The sequence below is a fragment of the Pagrus major genome, chromosome 4, assembly GCF_040436345.1.
Source record: "Pagrus major chromosome 4, Pma_NU_1.0".
Classification (NCBI taxonomy): domain Eukaryota; kingdom Metazoa; phylum Chordata; class Actinopteri; order Spariformes; family Sparidae; genus Pagrus; species Pagrus major.
Window position 1 is genome coordinate 16977447 of NC_133218.1, and position 27180 is coordinate 17004626.

Here is a 27180-nt window from a genome sequence, read left to right on the forward strand (position 1 = left end):
GTGAAGCTCCAAGACACAGCGAAGCCCAAAGACACAGCGAAGCTCCAAGACACAGCAAAGCTCCATTACACAGTGAAGCTCCAAGACACAGTGAAGCTCCATTACACAGTGAAGCTCCAAGACACAGCAAAGCTCCATTACACAGTGAAGCTCCAAGACACAGTGAAGCTCCAAGACACAGTGAAGCTCCATTACACAGTGAAGCTCCAAGACACAGCAAAGCTCCATTACACAGTGAAGCTCCAAGACAAAACTCAGCGAGTCAAAATAGTGGTATAAGTAAACCTCCTGCTGCCACAGAAGAACTGAAGGTGACTGACGGTAATCAACTGACTGCGATCATACAAGCCAGCAATTACAAAGAGATAGAGATTCAAAATATACAAAGAACAAAAACTACTGAGCAATACCCCAGAGAGAATTTGGCATTAAGTATGCCTACACCAGACTCTGCTGTAGTTAAACCAACACTAATAGAACCAATCACCCCAAAACTACAAACAGACCAAGTTTTGGAGAGTCAAGTTTCCTCTTTGCCAAAGGTTCCATCAATTTTCTCCCCTGCACCAAATAATTTCAACCCTACGCCAGTGATTTCTATGCAAGCACCACTAAGTCCAAGCCCCCTGCCATCCACATATCATCGCCCTGTGAACGAGGCCCGCAAGTCTTTGTCGTCACTATTGGAGACTCAAATGTCATTAGCGGCCTCAAAGCCCAAATCACGTTCAATGTACTATGGGCTTACTCCAGCTCAATATACCGCCTATGGTGGAATTAGGACTGCGTCATCACATCAGAGCCCTGTACCCCCAAGGGTTGATGAAAGTTCTTCAAACAAAACACAGTCAGATCTAGCTGTAGATGGATCACATGTCTCCAGGTCTGACGCAACAGAACAACTTAATGGACACCAAGATCTTCCCCCTTCGATGGAGGTTTCCACAGCTCAAAATATACAGCCTCAGTCAACTCCAAGGGATTCTGAAGGGATTGTCACATGTAGCAAAGATGTGTTTGAGGAAAGTCGGTCTGACGCTCACAGTATTGGAATACAATCACTCAAAACTTGTAGCATGGACACAATAAAACCTGAGCTTCCCCTTGGCTTGACAGAGAAAACAATTCAACAGTCCACAAGTGAAGTATCCGCATCAAAAGCCTCGTACACTGAGGCTCCAATACCAATACCTAAAGCAGGTGAGGTATACACACAAAGTGCGGCACTGTTTTCTATACAGGCAGCACTAAATACGACTCCATGTCTGGCTGATAGCAGTTGTCTGTCAAGTTTTTCCTTACCTTTAGTGAAAGTAGATTCAAATACAGAATCACAGCAAAAAAGTGCAAAAGACAAGAATGTCAGAGAGAATGGTGACAGTCCAGAGAAAACATCTAAGAAAGGTGAATCCAAAGACACAAAGTCAGGACAAATAGAGATAGCTCCAGTGAAGTCTTACCAAACTGCTGGTGTAGTCCCTCCGTCACTCCCCCCAAGGCCTGTTACAGACCTAGCTGACTGTAAAAACCTGGTTGTTCAATCCCTATTCGCAGAATTAGAGCCCAAATTCTCAGGCAGTGCCATCATTAATGGTGCATCCTTCGTAGGAAAACAACAAGCCACCAAACTGGCTACTGAAACTGTTTTACATAAACCAAGGGAAGAAGTTAATCAGAATATCAATGTAAGCAGTGGGTTTCCTCTACCAAATAAAACAAACACAGAGAACATTTTGTCTTCTGTGGCTGCTAATACAGAACGTATCCCTGACAAAACAAACACTGAGACCCAATATTCAAATATATTTTCTAAAGAATCAATTAATGCTAACACAGGATCTGTTTTGCTACATAAGCCAGTCACAGCATCTGTATGTTCTGCACAGCACAGTATCTGCACAGCATCCCTCCAAAGCACAGAAATAACACAACAGCTCAGTGCAGAAATTAAAATTCATGGAAATAATAAAATAGTAGAAAACAAGATCCATTTGCTGGGAGAAAGTCTGTCTTTGAAATCACCTCAAGTGCCAAGTGTACCAAATGTGCCTTATATTAATACTACCCCACCAAAACTCACCACAGAAACCAAACTACCTGACCAATCTGTCGCTACAAATAAATCACCAAACATTTCAGATATTGGATTCCCTGATAGGGCCTCTAGTGTGGCCACAAAAGAGCCCCAAAAGCTAACCACAACTAGTGAAAATATGCTTCTAAAGACACCGCGAAGCATAGGACTGAGTGGCCAAGAAAAAGTTGTTCAAGCGGAAAGTTTCTACACCAATTCAAGCAGAACTACAGTCGAGGCCACACAAGTAACTGAAACCAATCTCAACATCACTGCAAAAGACACACAACTGTCGAGCAAAGTTAATATAGAACCCCAAACCCCCACTGACAGAATCAGAAGCTCGATAGTAGACACAGAATTGCATCCACAACCCACCAGTGGAAGAGTAGGTTTACTGACAACACCAATGCAGTATCTTCCCACTAAACCTGTTAGAGCAGAAAACATTCAAACAAAATGTGCTATTGAAACGAGACCAGCTTCTAATCCTGCAAAAGGAAACGTGGCACTAAACACACCGAGCAGTGAAACCAAACTGTCAAACAAACCATCTGAAGGATCGCTCACTGTCAGTAAGTCTTTGACAGACGTAGTCTCGCCCGGACAACCTGGAAGTGTACTGGCTATTCAGCAAAGCAGACCTCTTGAAATTGCAAAATCAAACAAACAACATTTAGGCAGCAATGTTCCTCATGCAGAAGTTATTTTGCCTACAATGAACAGCCCAGCAGCGAGCATCAAACAACCTTTAAACACTGTGCAGGTTATTAAAAGTCCTGTGCCATCAAGCCCCATCATGAGGCATGTCATACCAAAAAGCCCTCAGCTGAGATTAGACAGACCTGAGAGTCGATCTGCAACAAAACCAGCTACTGATGCAAAACCTGTTTCTGGCTCTGTTCCTCAAACAGGAATCTACACAAACTCAAAGGCACCAATTGCCAACCTTCTTGCTGAGCCCAGATCTTCTGCACCACAAATTACGAATGACACCGCCACCGTTAAAGAGCAATCTCCTTTGATTCAGCCAATAATAGTCAATAAAACTTTACCAAGTCCTCCTGCAAGAACTAAACATTCTCTAAGATCTAGGACTGAGACAACAACTTCCACTTTATCTGGACATGCCATGGCTAATATATCTAGTATCAGTGCAGAACAGCAAACCATTGCAAGTCAAATCACATCTGGAGATAACGTTAAAGCATCTGTGAATTCATTGAGCTCTCTGACTGAAGTGAAACAGTTTAGGCAATCTGTCACTGAAACACAGAAATCTATAGAAACTAACTTTCAGACTGGAAATACTCAAACTGTCTCGCACACTGATTTAAATTACCGCACTGTTACAAATATTCACCCCCCTGCTGAAGCCACCAGAGATTCAAGAGCCCCACTTAGCCCTCCTACAGTAAGATCCTCCCCTCTACCAGAGCCAAGAGTGCGTAATACACCTACCTATCGGACCTATACTCCAACTTTGCCCCAGTCCCCTCAAACTCCTGTCTCTTTCAACCATGCTACAGAAACAAAACCCTCGTCAGTCATCATGAAAGACCAGACAAAACCTCCAGTTATACCTGTTCGAAATAATACTCCTACTAGCGCTATTCAGCCGTCTGCTAAATTGATCAAAGAGAATATCTCAAAACCAGAAATAAAAGCACTCACAGTAAAGGACACTTCAGTCATGACAAACAGTGCTGAGGTCAAAGTACATTCCCAAACTAACAAGATCAAAACAAACCTAGCAACAAATTCTATGAAGAAAGAAAAAATCTCCCCACTGAACACTGAAGCTAATTCTCCGATTCATTCTCCTGATCCTGTTTTAACCAGTAAACCCACTCTAAAATCACAACCTCCTACTAAGCAGGTTGAACCAAGGCCCCCCTCTGCCACTGTAGAAACAAAACCATTAGTTGTACAAAACGACTCAAAGTCTCCACCCAATCCCGTCCAGATTAGTTCACACACCAGTAATGTTCAGCCATTGAAAGAGCTACCAGTTTCCCCTGCAAAGCCAGCAACAGATACAGACATGAAACCATCCATACTTAAAGCCGCTGTGATTGACTCTGCCACTCCTGCCTCTCTGCCTCAGGCCTCAGTCTCAGTCAAAGCTCCATCACCAAAAAGAGGAACATCACCGCCATCTCAGCAAAAAACTGGACTCAAAGACAAGGATGCTCCGAGGACCAAAACTACAGCTGCGCCGAAGGAAGCCCCGGCGGTCGAATCCTCCAGGAAGTCAACGATATCGACTGCATCTTCAACTGATAAGAAAGCTGTTAAAGCAGAAACGTCCCCTTCATCTGCTGAGCCCAAAGCAGCCCAGAAGCTGAAAGGCCTCAAGGGTAAGCTCAGCGGATGGTCAAGGCTCAAGAAACACATGGTCGTTGAGCCAGAGGAACTGGAGTTTCCACAGCCGGAGGCCAAATCTCAGGTTGATTCCAGTGGCAGCAACGAGAAAACAGACCTTGGTTGTAATGATGATAAACCATCTGCAGACCAATGTGCCAATCAAGAGATGGTTATGAACAAACAAGGTCCCAAGGCATTGAAGATGTGGGACGCCCTCCTCTTTCAGATGTTCTCTACCAAAGAAAGAATCATGCACCAGATCAACTCCACCAAGAAAGACTCTGACGACAAAAAGGCCTCGAAAGACAACCCCCCTAAAGACAATCAAGCTGATGTTCCTGCTTTTGTCAATCGCCTGCCAGTTTTGCTGTACAGCCCCCGTTTTGATGCCAGGAAACTTAAAGAGGCAGCAGAGAAGCCGCTCACGAAAATAGCAGCAGTGTTTGAAAGGGGGCTGATAAAACGCAAAGGTCAGGAAGACGAACAGAAGGACTTCAACAGAAAAGCCAGAGGATTTGGTTCGAAAAAAAAAGCGGTAAATAACTAGAACTGAATTCAGAATATGTTTGGGGTTCATGAGTGATGTGGCCGGTTTCTCTAATTGATTACAAAATAGACAGATCTTAGGTAGGTGAGGGAGCCTCTGAGAAAAGCAATAATACAAAGAGAATTTGGAAGAAAATACATCTCAAAGCATTTATGGATTTCTGCAATAGCTTAGGTCATTATAAGTCAAGGCTGCAGTGAGGAGGTAGACTGCTGGGGACTACTGCTCAATTACCATCTACCTGAGTCAATACTGGAGCTACAAATTGGCCCTGGTTTAAAATTTAACCTGGGAAAGCAAAGACAGAGAATTCATCCCTATGTCAAATAAGGATTTCTGACATTTTCATCAGTTTATCTAGTGTATGATTTAGCTGTTATTGCTTTTCCAGGTAAACAAATAATAAGGTAATACAGGTCTGGCTTTTTTGCACTTTTTAATCAAATCAAATAAGGATGTTAATGGGAAAAAAATAATGCAAAGAAAGAAAGGATCATTATATAATCTGCAACTTGGATAGATTTGTCTTTTTTCTTTTGTTGTAGTGTTGAATGCATGCGCTGTAGATACTTAAAGATTAAAGATGGTTTCATTTGTTATGCTCTACCTTTTTTCTATTTTTCTAAACAAAGGCTATTAGTGTAGACCGCTGGTAGGGAGTTTTTAATCTCTGTGATAAATAGGGCTTTTACATTCCTGGATCAACAGGGCAGATGGCTCTTGAAAGAAGGATAACAGAGATGAATGACGGCTGAAGGTCAAGTCAGATCAGATTTAGGTTTCTGCAAGTCAGGTATGGATAGAAAACAAAGCAGTGGATGTCCAGGCTTTCAATCAAGGCAGGAAACTACAGTCACACAGGCTGGTACATCTTGGGGCTGGGCAATGTGGAAAAATATCATGATGACTAAAGATCCCCATCTGATGTTGATACATATAATTGTATGTCAGCTTAGGCTTACATGTGCTTCGGTGAGATTTTTGTTTTTTTGTATTAAAGTGGCTCTTGGGATGGTAATGTTAGGTCTGTCAGTCAGTTGGTCCACAACTTTGGTCTCGACTTAAATTTCTCAACAACTATTGGATCAATTTGTTTAAATTTGTCAAATACTTTGTTTTATAACTACCTGCGAAATGAACGACATTCCCAGCAGCCTCAGCTGCACTTAAAATTTGGCACCAACTAGCAAATGTTAGCATGCTAACACACTAGACTAGGATTGTCACAGTGGGAATATTAGCATTAAGCTCAAAGCACTGAGCTGGTAGCATGGCTTTTGATGCTTTGTCTTGTTTTCATTCAACCTGGTATCACCCCAAACCATGTAGTCCACTGTGTCAGTCACGTTTGGCCTCCCTTGCCCACAAAAGCAACACAATCTCATTTTATGGTCATGTTAGCAATACAAAATATGCAACGTCTAATACATCCCTGAACCAAAATCCTGTTTTATTATATCACTGGTGTTGCGCGAAGTCTAGGAAGATACACTTCACACTGAAACATCCAACAACAAATAAACTTAGTGACCCTGCCTGTGTAGTAATTTCCTGCCTTGTGGTGGATTGTCCAGGACTTCTGAACAATAATAGTGAGTTTGTAATTTGGATGTAGAAAGGAGAAGAATTGAATGATGATGATGATGTTGAGGCTTGCTGAAGACAGAATGAAGAAAATTTGTGTGAAAGTTGGAGAAGAAGGACAGATATTAGATGATGAGTGTGATGTTTCACAGCTTTGGAGGATTTTGGTACTGCTGTGGCAGATATTAGCATGTTGTTGTTTCGTCTGTATGTAAGATTTTAAAAACTGTTGTTTCCCCAAGATGACTGTCATGATGTGGATTTTATTTTAGATGAGGGGAACCTTACCCCTATAAGCTAACCACAGCCTGATTCAGTACTGTACACTGATGCTTAAACTATGACATGTTTTTGTTTACTGTGTGATTCTCAAATATACATAAAGCTGAATGTGAAACTTGTGTCTTGTATTTTTCTTTATTGTTTTTAATCACAATGCTTTGGTTGCATCCAAAATATGACAAGTTCCAACATAACTAATCACAGCTGATGAGGCTTATGTTTGTCTTTATGTTTCTTATAGTTACCAAATCCCATGAAAAGATCAAAACCAACAATGTGTTCATAACCCCGTCTGCACCACTGGTTCTTACTCAAGATGTAAACCTTTTAAAATGGGTTACAACCTCTTGATACAGAGCACTGTAGTTTAAGCAAACATTATTCAAACGGGAGGAAATTGTGTATTTTTTAGGGACTATTTTCAGCAGCGGATTAATACACATTTGATGCTTGATTTGCTGACAGTGAGAAGAATATAGAATATCATGAGATAATCCTTTGATTAGCTTGTCATGAAGTTGGTTGGGTTTAAATGAAATTTAAAAATTATCTTCCTATAATTAACAAGTAAATGTGTGTTTTTTCTAATTCCCACATTTGGTGATAAATTGCTTAAAGGAAATGTGTCTTCTAAACTTAACTACTTCTTTTAAATTAAATTAAATTAAAAGTCACATCACGGGTCAGTGAAGTTAAAATTAGGTTTTCGAATGCAGAATTTAACCAGCATCAGTGACATCAATTCTCAAAAAAATACTTTAAACAAATTACTTTAAACAATTCACTTAAACAAGAGGTTAACATTTTATTAATTGTATTATTATTACAGAACAAAATGAAGGATGCTTGAGGGTTTTACCTGACTGGCAGTTTGCATCGTCACTGCAGCCGTCGTCAGCAGAAACCTTCTCGTACTTGCCGTGACCCGTCACCACAAATTTATATCTTTTACCACCAGAGCTGTCCTAAAAATTCAGTTGAGAAAACAATATTTATCAGAGACAGATTCACAGACATTTACACTGAAACCTCAGTGTGTCCTCATTCAGTGTTACCAATGCTCTTCCATGATTTGTTCTTGTTTAAAACACCATCAGGTTTAATTTCCTGGAAATATAGCAGCATACAGTTCACATTTTGTCTCTGTCTGAACTCCAAGATCTGAATGATGCCACTGCAGCCACGAGGGGGCAGACTTTTACAGACTGCACTGTCGAGCTGAGTCGAGATGATTTACGTCAGATGAATAGAGGTTTGGGTGCGGTTGCATGAAGCAGAGAGGAACACAAAATGAATCAGCTTGTTAAAAAAAATAATGAAACTTGATTGAGAAAGAAAAGGTAAGGAAGTTCTCAAACAGGTAGAGAGTTGAGAGAAGTTGACAGAAATAAACAGTTGTTGTAAACCTCATGTCACAGAGGGGAAAAAATCAGCACAGGGTTGAAAAAGTTTCATACATTACTGGAAATTCAGGGTAAAATTCTGACATACTGCCGGTTTGAAGGGCGAGCTGCATCTGCTTCCTTCCTCACTTCCTCTCACCCACTGATTGATGAGATCAGCGACACCAACTTTTAAACCATCTGCATCCTGACACAGAAAAGAAGAATTTTTTTAATTGACTGTGACAAAACAAATACCTGGTTTTATGTGCTTCAGAGTTAAAGACCACCTGCATTTGTTTTGTGCATCCTAAATGTTTGTTTGTTTGTTTATTTTTTAAAAAAAAAACATTAAATAGTGCAAGCAAATGCATCTCATGTAATGATTAACCTTGGATGGTAAAACTGAGACAGCGTGTTGGTTCCAGGCTTCTCCTGCCTCAAACAGGCATTTCTTGGAGGAGACAGGCTCGGTGGGACTGGTCAAGTCTGTTAGCACGTGACTGCCTGATCTGGAGGAGGAGACCTGTGAAAAACACAGTGAGATTCAGAACTGTGTGTGCTTTGTATAAGAAACACAGTGTGTAATATTTTACATGGTATAGTAACAAATTCCTGCAATTTATAGACTACTTTGAATTAACAACACCAACATAATGGCTGCTTATCCGTTATGGTTTCTTTTTAGAGAACAAAAAGGCAAGTAAGAGGTGCTCCTGTTATCTCAGAATCACAGTTAGCAGTTTGTGGACGTACTGTCAGGGTCTATCTGCTTATTGCTTAACTCAATAAGAGGAAAAAAATATCCAAATGAGTGTAACTCAGTGTGGTTTTACCTCGAGAGCATGTGTGTACTGCTCCAGTTTCTTGTCAATCTTGGAAACAGGAACAGGTAGCAGCGTCTTCTTTATGCTGCTGGTGCTTTAGAAGAATGTATACAAGTTCAGATGAGTCAGGGTCAACGTGTTATAAATCAAAACACAGATGCAGCTGTTCCGCAGGCAACATGTCCCTGCTGCACATGATATAAATACACCGAAGGAAAACTTTGGAAAATAAGAAGTTATGTTTTATTTAAGATGTGAGTCTGTTTGGGAAAGTGGTTCTCAAACTGTTTCATATCAAGGACCTCTAAACTGAAATTAGACCATGGACCCCCATTTCATAAGATTTTGATCCTGTGTCCCCGATCTGATTTTGCCATTAGATGTTTTATTACAGAAAGTGTATGAGACACATGAGCAACATAGTTATACATTCTGTTAATGTGTTACTTAAGGAAGGAATTAAAGTGAAAATAATGATTCCTGTTGTTGCACTGCTCCCCCTGGACTGCCCTCAACGACCCCTGAAGGTCCCCTGATGCTAAATGAAAACCACTATTTTAGGAGATATAACACTTTTGGGTGAACTCAATTGCACAACCAAATTGGATTTTTATTCCTGGGAATAGAGGTTGAGTGGCACTGGAGACCGACATAATCTGAAGGGTTGAGTAAAACCCACTGCAGTTCTGAAGTGTTGTAGCAGTCAGTTACTCTGACTGTTTTATTGACTGTCTTTTAAATCTATCTCAATGCATCAGAACACAGACTCACCTTTTCCTCAGAGACTCAGTTCTCTCTATGATCTGTGAAAAGAAATAAGACAATCACTGACGATAACTCACACTTGAGAAAACAGACTTTTGATTGAAGCTGGCTGCAGTTCAGACCTGCGAACTGGCACAAAGTTGTAATTTATACCTACTAAATACTGATATTTTCTTCACAGAGTATGGCAGAAATGTACATTATCTTACTGGTTGTTTTTTAAAGGAAATAATTTGAGAGAACCCCTCAAATTTGGCACATGGATGAAATTAAAATGAGTTGTTAAAGATCTTACTTGATTCAGCTTTCTAGCTAACTTAGTAATCCTGGTTAAAAAGACAGGTCCTGGTTGTATCACATTAGCGACATTTGCTACATTTATCAAAAGACTGGTGGAAGACACTCATAATAATAAACCATATTTATACAGGCCTTTTCAAAGCAAAGCTACAAAAAGCCTTACTTAAAAAATAAAATGGATAAAACCAACCATAGAAAAAACAGAGAAGACATGTTGGAAAAGTAATATAAAACATATAATTGATTCTGGGCAGAGAGTGGTAAATTCGACCTGTTACATCCCTAATCCTATGGCCGCTGCTGACCTTTGACCCTGACATTTGTCTATTGAAGCACTCACCTTGCATTTCCCGTCTGTTGAGACTTTGCTGTTCGCTTCATCCTGTAGAGAGACACAGTGGGCTGAGATGCAGATGACTGCAGTCTCCAGCAGCTTAATAACTATAAGTAGAACTCTGACATGCAGTACATCTCTCGTGATTCAAACATAAAGTATGAACTCAGTCCAGCGGACTGTGACACAAATCAACTCCTCACACCTCAGGTCAGCTGACACATGCACAGGACTTACTGGGTAAAACTGAATGAGGAGTTTCTGGTGGAACAGGGGTGAGCATGAAAGAGACAAAACATGTTAGCATGGTTAATATGAAACAAGGCAAAATCATTAATAATTCATCACAGTCATTGAGAGGCATTACTGACACAATCATTTTGATGACTGGCAGCCTGATGCTGTTGTTTCTTCCATTTAAAGTTTTTTGGGGAGATTTTTCTGATCTGGATTGAGGGTCTTATGATAAAGGGTGTTGTATGCTGTACATATTGTAAAGATCCTTGAGGCAGATTAGTGATTCATGATACTTGGTTTTATGAATAAAATTGACTTGACTTGAAATGTAGTTTGAGAGGAATACTTCCAAGCTTTACTGAAATTCGTGCACAAGCATTGCAATGAAACAGAACATTGTGCTTTCTCTGTGACATCATCGGTTGGAGAAATCAGAGATTTACTACTGGATTAACTGCATAATTAAAGGTGATTTGAATCCGGAAATCTTTATTGTACTGACCACCAGTGGTTTGACGAGATACCTTGAATGTTGGGCTCATCGGACCATAGCAGTTTAACGACTCATCGCCTTCACTGCTGCTGCAAAGCGAGCGTGTAGATCTCCCGGTCTCCTCCTCACTCCTCCCGCCCTCCACTGACTCTGGACTCCTCTAGCGCAACAGAAAAACGTCAACAACTGTTACTATTTTATAATGAGAAAGCTGATCAAGATGAACAAAAGTTTTATTGTGTTGAAGGGTATAATCTCAAGAACAGTTTCCCCTCACATCTGTTCTTTCTTCCACATCCTTTTCCAAAAATAATGGCTGAAACCTTTAAAAACATGTTCACGCTGTTCACCCATGCTGTGTTATTTGGTGGCAGAAGACTAATGAAACACTGGCAAAGCACCAGTGGTAAAAGTAGGAATTTGTTACAACATCTTACATCATTGCTGCTTTCGTCAGTTCTCATTTCTATACCCTGTGAGCCAAAGCTGCATTTTTTTACTTTATTGCTTTCAGATTTGAAGCCAAATTGTATGAACCATGAGTTCTAATAAGCATGCATGTGTTTGATTAAATGTTTTATTAAACGCTGGGAGAAAAAAACAGAACTGAACTGCTTAGTAGTAAAAGTATTGTATGAATTAGATATGCAAAGCTTAAATTCCTATCATAGGCCCTTCATGACACCTCAAAATGTGAAAAAGTTGTACATAACTAACAACTACAACTTAGAGATCCAGTCATGAAGGTAAAAATGAAGTATGTTTGATAGGGGCACCTGGGTGATGACTCGTGGACATTAAAGGTACCCTATGGAGTTTAGTTTATTCTCGTTCTTGTGCACAATTGCACACATGCATAGACACGCAGGTGACGTGATTCACAGTCCTGCCGAGAGTTTCACACTATTCCTGTCTATCTACAGGACGCAGCGGTGTGCCAAGAAACACAGCAAAGGTAGGGAAAGGAAGGGGAGAAGAAGAATGTATGCTCGTAAACATCATTATAAAAAAAAGCAGGTTTCAAACTTTAAACAAAAAAAAAAACAGGTTTCCAAAAATTTTATGAGGGGGAAAATGGATTCAGTATGTTGGTTGCTGAGAATGTACACAATGTATTTTAGTGAGAAATACTGTTTTTTGTGAGGTTTTGCCTGGGAGTGAATGTGGTCAACAGATATCATGTCAATCCGTCCAATAGACTGTTAGAAATATGTTCAACAGACCTGACGGTTCAGCCCGAGGATAACGCTAAATCTATGCTCATGTGTGAATGTACATAAAGGGAACAGTGCATCCTCTGGGAACATTAATGCGCTAAATAAAGTCTATGGTCGATTCAGCATTAGATATTCTTATGACTGGCTAATAAATGGAAGTTGTGGTCTGATTGCAGTGCTACAGAAAGATCATCTAGTCTCAAAAACATCTCTGGGGACCATGAATATCCACAGCATGATTTATGGAAATCAGGCCGTTTGTTTTCAAGATGCGTTGCCGTAAACTAGTGTAGGCGTTGGTCAAGGATACATTTTGAATATTCACAGCATGTTTTATGACAATCTGGATGGTAGTTTCCAACATATTTTGGTGTGGATTAAGATGACGGATAAAAAAAGATCATCCAACTCTCAAATGTCATCTTAAGGAGTGACAAAAAATACAGATACTCATAACATTAGCAGTAGAGGCAGCAGTAGTAGGAAAGCCAACCTTTTCTGACATCTTGTACTCTTCCTCTTCCTCTTGATCTTCCTCTTCCTTTTCCTCCTTCTCCCTGTGTCTCTCCTCCCTCCTGAGGTGGAGGTCTTCCTTCTCTTCATGTGTGAAGCTCAGTTCCTCTTCTTCCTCCTGATCATCCTCATCTCTGGGGATCTGTCGGGTTTCTGCTGACCTCCAGTCTGTCTGTAGAGCAGCCTGCACCTCCTCTTTCTCCTCCTGCTCCACCTGCCCATCCACTCTGCAGGCTCCTCCACTGTGGAGATGAAGATTTAGTTGGTTAATAAAGTGAGAAAGTTGTGGATTGGATAAAAGAGCATGTTTACATCCCAGGAAAGAAACACACCATACATGAACCAAGAGATAAACTATTCATGAGAAAACGGTTAGGGTTATTAAAACATGCCACTTGACAAAGAGGGAGATAAAGTCAGACAAGAGTGGAGAACACACCGAGGCTTCATCGTCCCTGCAACCAGGTAAGACGTCCTGTCTGCTGGCTGACCCGTGGCATGCTGCAGCCTGGTGTCCTGTGGCAGGAAGACCGTTGAGCTGAATGATGTTCTGACTTCTTTTCTGTTGCTGGACATCTAAAATGAACCAAAAGCAAAGCAGGTAACTTGTTACTATACAGTTACTATATATAGGTATTAAGATCCTTTACTTTAGTTAAAGTACTAATACCTCACATTAAAAATACTCTGTTAGAAATAAAAGTGTTACTTCAGTTAAAGTATTTAAGTATAATCATGATGGTTTGTCCAACTTCACAGTCAAAATGTCAAAATGATGAAAAATACATCAAAATCATTCAAATAATTAAAAGAAAAGCTGCAAATCCTCATATTTGTGAAGCAACGATGAAATGTTTTTGCATTAAATTTACTTAAATGATGGAAATTGTTGCCAATTCATTCGGGACCGACCATTTAAAGGATAATTAAAGTTATTACAATTCATCCTGAGGGGAACATGGAAATCAGAACCAAATTTTGTGGCAATCGATCTAAAAGACATTTCATTAAGTCATGTTGGAGGCTTAAAATGTATAAATAACCTGGACTGAAATGTCATATCATCTGAAAACTAACCGGGAAAGCTAAATTTGCAGAAATGTGAATAAAGTATATAAATATAACACTGACTTCTTAGGATGGGGCAAACATGAGATAACCAGACTCAGCTGTTTTTCTGCCAAACAGTAGCTCCACCTGAAAGCCCCATTACTGACTGTATTGATCTGTTATGTGGGAAACCTTCTCTGGAGGTCTTGTTGAAGCTCCCTGGGACCGACTGCTTTGCTCCTCCTCTTCATCCTTTTGCTGTTTGTCCTCTCCAGACTCTGGTTTCCACTGTGATGTTAAAGGTCTCTGCACCCTGACCCTGCAGTCATCTGGCACCTCCTGCTCATTACGATTCTCCAACCTGTGACTCCAGTCGCTGAAGCCCTCGTCCTCCTCCAGAACCAAGCAGCAGCTGGGCTTCAGATCCTCGTCCAGCCTGAGGACCAAACAGAGATCCTTTTAGTCATCTGACTGATCAATGAAAGAGTTTGATTGGAGGTTGATGCAACCATGTCAGTGGTTTAGTGAATTGAGGTTGAAACCTCTTTTTTTTCACACATTTCTACTCAAAATCCAACAATTTTCTCCTCCAGTGTTTTGCTTGTTCTGCTTTGTGAGGGTTATTTGTATCTGTTGGATAGAAACACAGCTCTGTCAAAGAAAATTATCTCAGAGCTATCAGTACAGTTTGTTTTCACTCATGCCTCCATTGTTTAACCATCTCCTCCATCTCCTCCTCCATCTCCTGTGCTGCCTGTTGTTAGGGCTTGTCTCTTGTTTCTGATGTTTTTTTTTCCCCCTCCAAGTTACCAAGTGTCTCTGATGTCATCCAAAGGTTTCTAACTGGGCACAGTGTTGAGCCAGGAGGCAGGTGGCAGACAGGACCTGCAGCTTCAGGCTCCATGGAAACAATAAACAAAGAGTAGCTGCAGCCTCTCGTTCCAGATCAGCTCACATCAGCAGACAGTACCTCATCAGTAGGAACAAAACTCCCAAAAGCTGAGCTGTGAGTGCTTTAACCCTCATGTAATTAATTTCAGGCTAACTTGGATTGTGTTGCACATTTGGCTGAACAGTGCAAACATATTTTTTTACTGGTGCTCTCTGATCTGGACTTGATTTGGATGATGCATAAAATGAAACCGATAATTTGTTAATCCTTTTTGACATATATTCAATCATTAACAGTACAATGACAATATTTTATTGTTTTACCTCCTTTATTGAGTTTTGTAAATATATGCTTATTCAGAATTTGATGCCAACAACATGTTTTAAACAAGTTGGGAAACAAAAGACTGTGACAGGTTAATTGGTGACAGGTGATAGTGTCATGATTGGGTATGAAAGGAGCATCCTCGAAAGTCCCAGTCATTCACAAGCAGGGATGGGACGAGGTTCACCACAGTGTGAAACACATGATTGTGTAAAAGGATTTTATTGCACATGGGCTCAGGAAAACTTTGTAACACTGTTCGCAAATGATTGCATCTGTTTTTATTAATGCTTTGCACAGCGGTCCAACTGTTTTGGAATCTGGGTTGTAAGTGTCGCATTTGGCTGACTGTTAGTTGATCCCGTTTGTGTTTATGATCACCTCCATCAAAGACAATACATTTTCAGTCCTGTTTGTTTGTTTGTCTGTCTGTTACTTAGCAGTGCGTCTCATAAACTTTTCAACACTCTAAACTGGAAATGAGGGAGAAATTGGAGAATCACCAGGTGGCCATTTATGAATAGTTTTATGTTTTGACAGACATCTGAGAATACATTTACAGAAAACACTTTTTTTCCTGGACCTCTTGGGTCAACTTGAATCTTTCAGCCAAACACATCTTTTGTGTTTGGCTGAAAGATTCACATGATGAAAGATTCACATGATTATCAACAGCCCTAGCACAAAATTATCTTCTATTATAACTAAATTCAAAATATTTGAGCTTCTAAAATGTTTTAATTTTTTTTTTTTAAATGTCAAACCAACAATGTAATCACTTGTATTATTTCAAAAGTACACATCAGCAAAGCTAGAATACAAACGACTTCATTCTTTTCTCAGATTTGATATTATCATCCAATATAAACAGACTTAGGCTGAAGACAGTTTGGTCTATCCTGTCAATTTTGTGCACTAATAAACTGTCTTAACTTTTGGTAACCAAACGTAACCGTACACCTTAACCATGAGGCTGATGACTGAACCAGTGAACAGTGCAGTATTTGATGGGTGAAGTGCATTTTACTTCAAATGAGTAAATGAGTCTGCTCAGCAGCTTACAGTCTCAGGTGATGAGCATGTTTCCCCTCGTCACATCTCTGAGCAATCAAACAGAAACTGATGGTGCAGCAGCTTTCTTAGCGTGTTCACCTGCAGCATCACTGGACCGTGTAAGATGACTGAACATATTGTTAACAAACATGCACACAAGTCTTTTCCCTTGTAATCAGCACTGTAGTAAGTACCCCAATTGAAATCTCAGCTGTAAACATCACAGCCTGTTCAACGTCTGATCTGTTATGTGAAACACAAACACCTACAGAATTCATGCACTGGTCTGGACCCAGATCTATCGTTCCCAAACTGACACGAGGATAGTTACAGAACAAAACATTTTAGGAAGTTATTTTTTATTTGCTATCTTGCTGAAATTAAATGAGAAGATTGATGCAATTCTAAGATCTTTATTGTAAATATGAGCAACCGGCAGTTTAGCTCGGCTTAGTTTAAAGACTGGAAGCCTGAGGAAACATTCAGAGCTGAGTAATTAACATGTCTTAATGATTTGCCCTAAACACTGTATTAAAGTATTTTCAATGTCAAAACATCATTTTTGTAAGACATCTATCCAATAGCTCTCCATTTCTAGTCTGTCTTTTAGATATTTGCAATTGAACGCCATTACAGGGTGAAGTGGTATAACAGTTCGTCGTACTCACGCTGTGTTGTGTGTTCGGTCGTTGTGTGTTCGGTCATTGTGTGTTCGGCCGTTATGTTGGGGGGGCTCTGGCCCGGAAGGACTCCCCTCTCCCCTCTCCTTCTCCCTGCTTCTCCTCCTTCGCTCCCGCTCCACCTCCTCAGCATCCTCCTGGCTCCGCTGGGCGGTCACCCTAAAACCAACCAACATGGACACCAACGCCTGTCAACACACTAGTTAACATCCTCAGGGATCCAAGGATAACTCTCTGAATATAAATTTACCTGAAGAACTTTACCTGTATGTGAAAAGTTAGCAGCAAGTATCAGGGTTCACAATGATCTTTAAGATAGTGATGTACCTCTTAACATACAATTCTCCAATTTTTCACCCTTAAAGTAGTTTTAAGTGAGCCCAGTTGCCACTATCAAAGCAATTCTGTGCTTCCCGTTTCAACTGACAAAACCGGGTATTTTAGCAGCTGTTGAGACATTTTCCAGCCGTGTTTGTAGTGACAACAACTGGCATTTTAAGACAACACATGATCTTTTCCTAACCCTAGCAAAGTGGTTTATGTGCCTAAACCTAACCAGACCATAAACATAAAGAAATGTATATTTGAAATTTTAAGAAAAGTAACGTTTCAACATATCCATTCATTGCAGAAATGTACAAAGTTAACATTTATTTGGTGATTGGGTTGTTAAGTGTTCTCAAGTTGTGAGCAGAAAGCCCCACTTTCAATCCAACTAATTTTTCTGCACATTGTAAATTACAGATACACCCTACACACCCTATCTCTCTTTAAAAAAAAACTCTTTGTGAAATGCAGTAAAACCTGAAAACCCTTCCCTCTTTCTTCTGTTCTCAAACACAGCGAGCTCCACCCTATCGCGATATTTATTTGTTCCCTGCCCGTCACATGCCTGCAGGTAAAAGGATGGGTGTCAACAACATAGTGTGGAATGAAGGATCTGACTAACGTCATTATTTCCAGCAATTGAACAAGAGCAGGAGGAGAAAATCTTTTGTTTCTGTTCAGAGAAAGAGAAACTGTTTCACAGTCACTATCACTGACAGGTGAAATGGCGCAGCAAGAAACTCAGCTGGACCAAGCGAAATTCTGCTGTTCAATCTGTCTGGATCTACTGAAGGATCCGGTGACTATTCCCTGTGGACATAACTACTGCATGAGCTGTATTAAAACCCACTGGGATGAAGAGGATGAGAAGAAAATCCACAGCTGCCCTCAGTGTAGGCAGACATTCACTCTGAGGCCTGTATCGGTGAAAAACACCTTGTTAGCAGATTTAGTGGAGGAGCTGAAGAAGACTGGACTCCAAGCTGCTCCTGCTGATCGCTGCTATGCTGGACCTGAAGATGTGGCCTGCGATTTCTGCACTGGAAGAAAACTGAAAGCCCTCAAGTCCTGTCTGGTCTGCCTTGCCTCTTACTGCGAGAGTCACCTCCAGCCTCATTATGATGTGGCTCCATTAAAGAGGCACAAGCTGGTGGATGCCTCAAAGAAGCTCCAGGAGAGCATCTGCTCTCGTCATGATGAGGTAATGAAGATGTTCTGTCGTACTGATCAGCAGTGTATCTGTTTTCTCTGCTCTGTAGATGAACATAGAGGCCACAACACAGTCGCAGCTGCAGCAGAAAGGGCTGAGAGGCAGACAGAGCTCGAGGTGAGTCGACAAAAAATCCGGCAGAGAATCCAGGACAGAGAGAAAGTCGTAAAGGGGCTTAATCAGGAGGTGGAGGCTATCAATCGCTCTGCTGATAAAGCACTGGAGGACCGTGAGAAGATCTTCACTGAGTTAATTCAACTCATTGTGACAAAAAGCTCTGAAGTGAAGCAGCAGATCAGATACAAGCAGGATGCTGAAGTGAGTCGAGTCAAAGAGCTTCAGGAGAAGCTGGAGCAGGAGATCACTGAGCTGAAGAGCAAAGACGCTGAGCTGGAGCAGCTCTCACACACAGAGGATCACAACCAGTTTCTGCAAAACTACCCCTCACTGTCACGACTCAGTGAATCTACAGAGTCATCAAGCACCAATATTCATTCTGTGCGGTACTTTGAGGATGTTCCAGTGGCTGTGTCAGAGGTCAGAGATAAACTACAGAACATTCTGAGTGAGAAATGGACAAACATCTCACTGACAGTGACTGAAACTGATGTTTTAATGCCACAACCAGAACCCAAGAGCAGAGCTGAATTCTTACAGTATTCATGTGAAATCACACTGGATCCAAATACAGCACAGCCATATCTGTTATTATCTGATGGAAACAGAAAAGCAACACTAGTGAGTAAACAACAGTCTTATTCTAGTCACCCAGACAGATTCACTAATTGGCGCCAGGTCCTGAGTAGAGAGAGTCTGACTGGACGTTGCTACTGGGAGGTGGAGTGGAGAGAAGGAGTTTGTGTGGCAGTCGCATACAAGAATATCAGCAGAGTAGGGGGCTCAAATGAATGTAAATTTGGAAACAATGACAAATCTTGGGCATTATATTGTACCAAAAACAGTTATAACTTTTGGTACGACAATATTAGGACTCCTGTCTCAGGTCCTCGGTCCTCCAGAGTTGGAGTGTACCTGGACCACAGTGCAGGTATTTTGTCCTTCTACAGCATCTCTGAAACCATGACTCTCCTCCACAGAGTCCAGACCACATTCACTCAGCCTCTCTATGCTGGACTTTGGTTTTATTTTGTTGAAGACGCTGCTGAGTTTTGTAAACTCAAATAGACAGAAGTCATTTAAGGGACAATAGACTGAGTTTAGTTTATTTTGGCTTCATGGTTGCGGAGATACGAATGTTGTGGCATTTTTTTTACTGCAGAAAGATCATCTGTTGGTGATTATAGGTGGTACTTTGACCAACCCAATCACCAGAATAAGTTGGCATTGTATATTTCTATATACCACAGATATTGTATGTTGAAACTTTACGTCAGGTTTATGCAAAAAAGCAATGGGTTAGGGTTAGATTAAGATCATGTTTTTGCTTAAAAATACCTGCTTTTGGTGCCAGAGACACAGCTGGAAAATGTCCAGATGTCTTGTTAAAAATACCCAGTTTTGTCAGATGAACGGGGATCTCAAGGTGGTCTCTAACAATAGTCTGCTGTTTAACAGGTATCTTATGCATCTCTCGTGTTTGCTCAGCCATGGAGGCTATCACTGCTCGTGATGATTTTTGTTTACCAAAACTGGTATGTCTCTGCATGTAAACGTAAACTTCTCTGTGCTCCAAATGTCTGTTTAATGTTTTGTTTAATGTTTCTAATTGATGTATTTGTATGCTGTTGTTTCTCTTCCGATGCATGGATCTTAAGTGAGAAAGCACCAAAACTTACTTTATCCTAGATATTTTGTTCTCTCCACTTTGTACATTTGTAAAGAAATCTATAAGCATGTTTATATTACATTTATATGTTTGGCAGACCAGATGTTGTTGTCATTCAAAATGATGTACAAATTAGGTATCATAAAACTGTAATCATCATGATCGTAATCAATAATTAGTTCATCCATTATCTTCTGTTACATAGGTGAGATTCTGTTCAGACAACCTGATTGTGTGGATGAAATAAATCTGTACGTGAAATCATGGAACAAGAGGCATTACACATTATTTACTGATGGGATATGTGAATGAACTGAAGGTTTGCATAATGAATAAAATTGTAAAATAGAAGGATCTGTAACAAATGCTTATGAAGTGAAGATAGATACTGTGTAAGTCAAGCAATGACAATTTAAATCATGTTATCTGCTCCACCAACAACAAAGCACACAGAATGTTTCATATGTGTTCTTTGTCTGCTATAACAGTGAAAGGTACCTATGGAAAAGTGTATGCATCAGGATTTTCTTAGGTAAGTAGATTTATAAATTCTAGGAAAAAATTACTCGGCCTTCTGTTTCATAGAAAGCTCATTCAGTTCTCGTGTCTGATCGGTTCTATAGTTTCCAGAGGGCGGGACTTGATAACAATAACTCTTTTTATTGTTGAAGCACATCTGGTGGAGCTTGAGCCAGCTGCTGTGCTGTTTCACTTAATTTCAATCTCCTGAGAGAAACAAAGAGGGAGCGAGGGAGGAGGTGAAGAGATGGAGGAGGAGGAGCAGAACGGGTGATGGAGAGAGACTTTAATCCTGTGTAGCCATCTCGTCATACTTACGGAGGTCTGGAGAAAATCTTGTCGAAAAATTGGCACAATGAGAACTTTGGAAATTTTCAGTCTGACATTTGATTGGTTGGAAATCTCAGGGGAGCACCTGCATTTGGAGTTTGGGTACAAACAAGTTTTCCAAAGCATGATGTCATTGGTTTTAGAGGATAATTGGAGTTTATAACTTGGATCATATTTTTGGAGATTTGGCCCAAAGTAAATGCTGAGATCTCAAAGAATGTTGTGCCTTTACTAAAAATGTCTGACTTTGCCAGAAACATGACAGTCATACGTGACTAAAACCAAAGCAAACAGAAGCTGTTAAAGTTATTATCCAAACTGTTCGTTGTAAACACCCAGCAGATTACAGAATGTAATGATTTAACTTTGACCCACTGCATTTACCGTACTTACTGTTTTCGCGTCGAATGAAGAAGATTATTTTTGACACTTCATGTACACACACCTTTGTTCCTAGGACTAGATAAAGGATTTACATAACCTGGCAAAGACATTTGTATATTTAGAACTGTTTTAATTGTCTGTCTGATCAAAATGTTAGTATTTAACATGCCTCCACTGCCCTCCACAGCTCTTATTCTGTGCAAAAATATCAGTTTACATGAAGTGAATACAAGGTTGATTATAATCTAGAGCCGAGTTTAACAATCATTTTGTCTAAACTTAAAGTATTTTAATCGCAACATTGCCTAATTGTTTCCTTGTTAAGCTGCAGTGAATAGACAGTAACACAAAGGGGATTTTGTACTAATACAGCGGTAACTTGATAGGGAGAAACTCATTTTATTTTATTAACTCAGACTACTGTGGCCTAATATCAACTTAAGATAATCTTTTGAAGGCATCTCTTCTCTCTTCTCTTCTTCTGGTAAAGGCATAATGTGAATTTAGTCACAGAAATGTAGCAGAATCATGGAAGAAAAACAGGTCTCAAGTTTGTTGGTTCTCATTAAAAAATACATAAAACATGCAGACCATTTGCCTTTGTTACAGCCAGTTGCGGGTAAATTTATGCACAGGCCTTCACCCAGAAATATGATTAATGTTCCCAACATGTCAACCCCTTAGTCCATCAAACATTTGGCTGAATGAAATCATCATTTAAAAATAAAAAGTGCAAAAACCAAATTCAGATGTAAAAGGCTGATGCCGCAGTCGATGAGGACACTGGCTATGACTGGTTTTGAGTCAAACAGGCTTCGGTCATTATTATGTGGGAAAGTGACCTACATAAGATCACACACACAAGAGATGTAGTGGGAGCCATATTGGCAGGACCCAGTCGCTGTAAATCGATTTGTGTGATAGTTCTGTTTTGGCGTCTCAGTTGGGCCAGTTTTTGAGGGGTAATGGGTCCACTGGGGATGAGGTTTGATTGTCTGGACCTCATAATTTCTGCCTGAAATGCGACATGGGGAAGAAGTAAATCCTTCATGCACTTATTAGTGTTGCATGTTTAAAAGTTTCAGCCAACTACAAATCACACATATTTTACTCCTGACTTAAAATAATAAACTGAAGCTGGTTTCAGTGAGCAAATCTTGTATTTTATCTTATAAAGTTATTATCTTGTTATAAAGGTAAGGATTTTGTGTGAACAGGAAAAAAACTTGTGTTGATATGAACTTTGTGTTTATATCTTGTTCCTAGCCTGCCTCCTTGAAATTACAGCATACGTCTGAAAGTTTTCTATTAACATAATGAGGAAAAGTTGTTATTAACATATCTGACAGGGCAGAAGTGGAATATGATATTTGTGATTATATTTCATTAGTGTATCATTACCTGAAATTTCAATTGTTGTGTTTTTGTTAACTTACAACAAGCCTTGTATATCTACAGAAGGAGCAAGTCCTCTTCCACAGATGTTTCTACAGCAGCCCAGAATGGACAAACCAGACACTTACTTTAGAGAGGGCCTCTTGCGTTTTTCGCATTTTAAGCAGCCACCAAAGGGGAGGGTAAGAAGCGGGGTATGCAGTTGGTTGCAATCTGCAAACTCACCACTGTATGTGACTAAAAAGGTTTTATGGTTATGTTTTCTACCTGAAGGTGTAAGTAATGCAACGCCGTGGATGCCAACTGCTGTTAGAGGAGCAATTTGTAAGATATATATGGCCAGAATATTAGATTAAAATAGAAAGAAATTGGATAAAAACAGTGGGACCTCGGGACAACAACAGTATTGACATTATGTCAAAGACATCTGTGTAGCGTGTTGTTTTGTGGAGATGTCTACCTCAGCCCGTCATCTAATGTAATACCACACCACACACGACTGTCCAACAACCCCGTAGATTCAGCTGGCAGACAGGGACACTGTAAATCATACATATTCAGAACTTTTTAAATTATTGGGATCTACGTTTATTTATCTGATTGTCAATAAATGATGCAGCTTGTAATCTGAAAAGTAACCAGTAACTAAAGTAATTAAATTAACATAATGAGTAAAAAGTACAATATTTGCCTTCAAAATGTAGTGGAGTGGTATGTAAATACTCAAGTATTGAAGTAGTTTTGAAGTACAAGTACTTCAAAATTGTACTTAGTTACATTCCATCACTGCTCAAGTGCAGTAGATAATGTAGCTTTTGCTCCAAAAAATGTATTATATAACATTTACAAGCAAAAATTATATAATTTCACCTCAGCATAATTGGGAAGACATTTTAGATACTGAATGTTTAGGAGACATGGTTGTTTTTAAACACAAAACTCTATAAATAAATCTTTCGGGACTTCGTAAATATCTCAGAGATGATTCACACAGTCACTGCTGGTAGAGGGTATTGTCTCTGTACTTATCTTCAGACTCTGCTGGGACTTTTAACGTGATGCTGTGAGGCCTAGATGTGAAACGAGCAAATTATGGAGGAAATCAGTCTGATATGCATCACTTTTTCCACCATTTACACAATGAGGCAATGGAGGCCTGGGGAACGGCATTTTCTTTGTGCGTGCGTGTGTGTCTGTGTGTGAAGTTGAGCAGGAGGGGGTTCAGGAGTCAGCCAGATGATGTCATGGCCATTAAGGAAGTTGCAGCTATAAAAGAAGCCATTGAACTCAGAGCTCAGTGTCATTTTCAGTGAGGTCACACAGCAATGTTCCACCGATCACGGAGGAAACTAGAGCCTCACTGACAATGAGAAACAAGTAGTTAGGAGCAGTGATGCAAATATAGAAAACAACACAAGATATTAGGCTCCCGTGGCTGTTAGAGGAGTAAATCAGAACAGACTGTATCAAGTGGACAAACCAGGCAAAAAATCAGCTACATGGTACAAAAAAACAAAACAAACAGAAAAAACAAGAGGATACAATGAAAGATGATGGAGTTCAGACTGATAACTGATAAGTGTCAATCCAATTAACAAATGAAGTTATGGTTACATTCATGTTTTTCACCTAAATACATTGGGTCCATCATAAGGTCAAACAAAGGTGTTGAGTGCATTTAAAACATTTACAAAACCAAGTTTTAAAATAATTTGATAGCTGCACTTCTGCCATCCTTCTGAAGAGTTAAAACAAATGTTTTCTTGTCTTCGGTGAATTTTTCCAGTTTTGTTTTGTGGTGCTACGAAAGCATGACGTTAACATTTCTCAGTGATCTTCAGCTTTTTAACATGATGAAATTGTAACATTTGATTCATTTCTCTGCTGATGTCACAATAGGAAAAAACTAAAGATATCAGTATCAGATTTTTCTGAATCAGGTCTTTTCACTGTTAGATCAAATTTAGATAAAGTACAGTAGGGTAGATAAAGACAAATAGTACCAGCCAATTACATTCATTGATTTGTTAATGAAACCAAAACAGCTTGTTTCATCTGTGGCGTGAGTGGAGCTCTGAAAGCCAAGATATTTAGAAAAAACAAACATGCTATCAGTGCACTTTGGAAGCATACATTAGTTAAACATGTTAATAATAATAATAATAATAATTCAATTATGATGAACAGCTGACTGTCGATGGTGATGGTTGCCAGAGGTGGCAAAAGCACACACATTCTTTACTCAAGTTGAAGTACAGCTACAGATTAAAAAAATGGAGACTCTGGTAAAAGTAGAGGTACTGATTTAACTTCTTTACTCAAGTAAAAGCAAAATTTACAGGCGTATAAACGTATACCTCTGGAGGACATTTCTGCTGGCCATTTCTCTGCAAAGCTAGCTGAACCTCACTTCATATTTATAAAATTTAAAGATTATTAAACTTAAAGGCGGTTAGGAGGATCTGTTCAAGCTGTTCATAAATGCAGCACAAAGACATTGTTGAGTCTTGTTCCCAGGACACCAACAATTTGGGTTGGAAAAGCACTGTAAATATTCAATAACTCCCCTCAAATGCATTAAAACTAAAGTTTTGAGAATGTAAGGAGCAGAAAGTACAGATATTTGTGTTAAAATGTAAAAGTAAAAAGTTGTCATATAATAAATACTCAAGTAAAGTATAGATACCTATTTGTACTTTGTTACTTCCCTCCTCTGATGGCTGCCCTATTTTAGCAGTAAACTCAGGGCTGCTCATCACCTCTTAACAACAGGTTCTGGCCACAGGCTTTGTTCTTTTACTCAAGTACAAAGTTTACTTGAGTTTTCCATTTTCTCATATTTTTTATACTTGCCACCACTTTTTACGGAAATGTGTTAATTTTTACAAGACATATTATAGGAAGTGGGAAGAAACTGAACACAAACTGCTTTCCTTTGTGATATTTTCCAGTTGTGGAATATTAGTGTCAATTGTGTCTAGTGTAAGGTTCAAACTATGGATGATGGATGGATGGATGAATGAATGAATGAATGGATGGATGGATGGATGGATGGATGGATGGATGGATGAATGAATGGATGGATGGATGGATGGATGGATGGATGGATGGATGGATGGATAGCGCAGATCTATACTGAAGTGCAGGACTTGAGTAAATGTAGTTAGCTGCATGATAATTTCTGCTGCATTCCTTAAAAAATACCAAATTTCACCAAACACAGCATCAAATTTGATCCTGCAGTTACAAGTAAAAAATACACACTTGTGATTGTCATGTGTAAAAGTCATTTGTCTCTCACCTGATGAGGTTCTGCAGGAGCTGTCTGCTGGAGCTTTTCCTCCTGATGGGCTCTGACATGGTGGACTGGACTGCTCCTGGTCTGCGGTCCTGGTTCTGGCTCCGCTGTAGCCTCTTGTCCTGGATTCGACCTCAGTTCTGGTTCTGGAGATCTTTACTACAGCTGCTCTCTTGTTCCTCTTCTTCTGCCTCTGTGGCTCATGTTGGCTTCTCTCTCTCTCTCTCTCTCTCTCTCTCTCTCTCTCTCTCCCTGTTTAGTGCAGCTCTCTCCACCCTCCATGTGGTTTTCATTGAAGCGTTTTGACCCCCCCCCCTCACCCTGACAGGGGTCACGTGACTCTCCCAAGGGAAAAAGTAAGATGATATCATAACAGTGGATCGTGATAATATAATATTCATGTATACTGTGAATATTCATGTGAGGGAAGGGACACAGTGTGAGGCTATACGTCTGTTTATTTATTTATTTCATTGCAAATAATACATAATAGATCAGTAAAAAGAAACAGAATACCTAAAGTACATAATGACTGGGTAAGTAAAGAATCAATAAAAACAATAATTTCAGAGAGAAATGTGCAGGAAGAGCCAAAAAACCCATAAGGGCTTGTTGAGTGGCCATCCTAATGTGAAACATTCAACATCAAGACAAAAACAAATAAAGCAGTACAAACTCAGTCCGTCTAATGATAATCAGTTGTTGCATCAGTCACTGCACTTTATAAATGCAACATTTTGCATTATCCTTCGACCAGTCTCATGAGCACTGGTTTACCTAATTTTGAATGTTAAAGGTCAAGTTGACCAGAAGTTTCTTTCTGTTCATGTCCAAGTAAAAAAGAAAAAAACCATGTGGACATGACAGACATGATCAGGGCGTTACACTGTAATTATGGAATTTAGTGGAATCAAATTATTTTTCTTTTTTATAAATATGCAAGTTTTATTTGTTTCAAGTTGATTAAACTTAAAGTTTACAGTTTTTCTTTTCAGACAATTTCAGAACTT

General features: G+C 39.7%; 1 protein-coding gene and 1 pseudogene across 1 annotated transcript; one reads left to right on the forward strand and one right to left on the reverse strand.

Moving 5' to 3' along the window:
- Positions 1–5064: 5064 nt before the first annotated feature.
- LOC140994258 (uncharacterized) lies at positions 5065–26232 on the reverse strand (annotated as a pseudogene).
- Positions 17973–19643, forward strand: LOC140994970 (tripartite motif-containing protein 16-like). The gene has a single exon (XM_073464839.1). It carries the CDS (start codon positions 17973–17975, stop codon positions 19641–19643), a length of 1671 nt encoding a protein of 556 aa, XP_073320940.1.
- Positions 26233–27180: the final 948 nt, after the last annotated feature.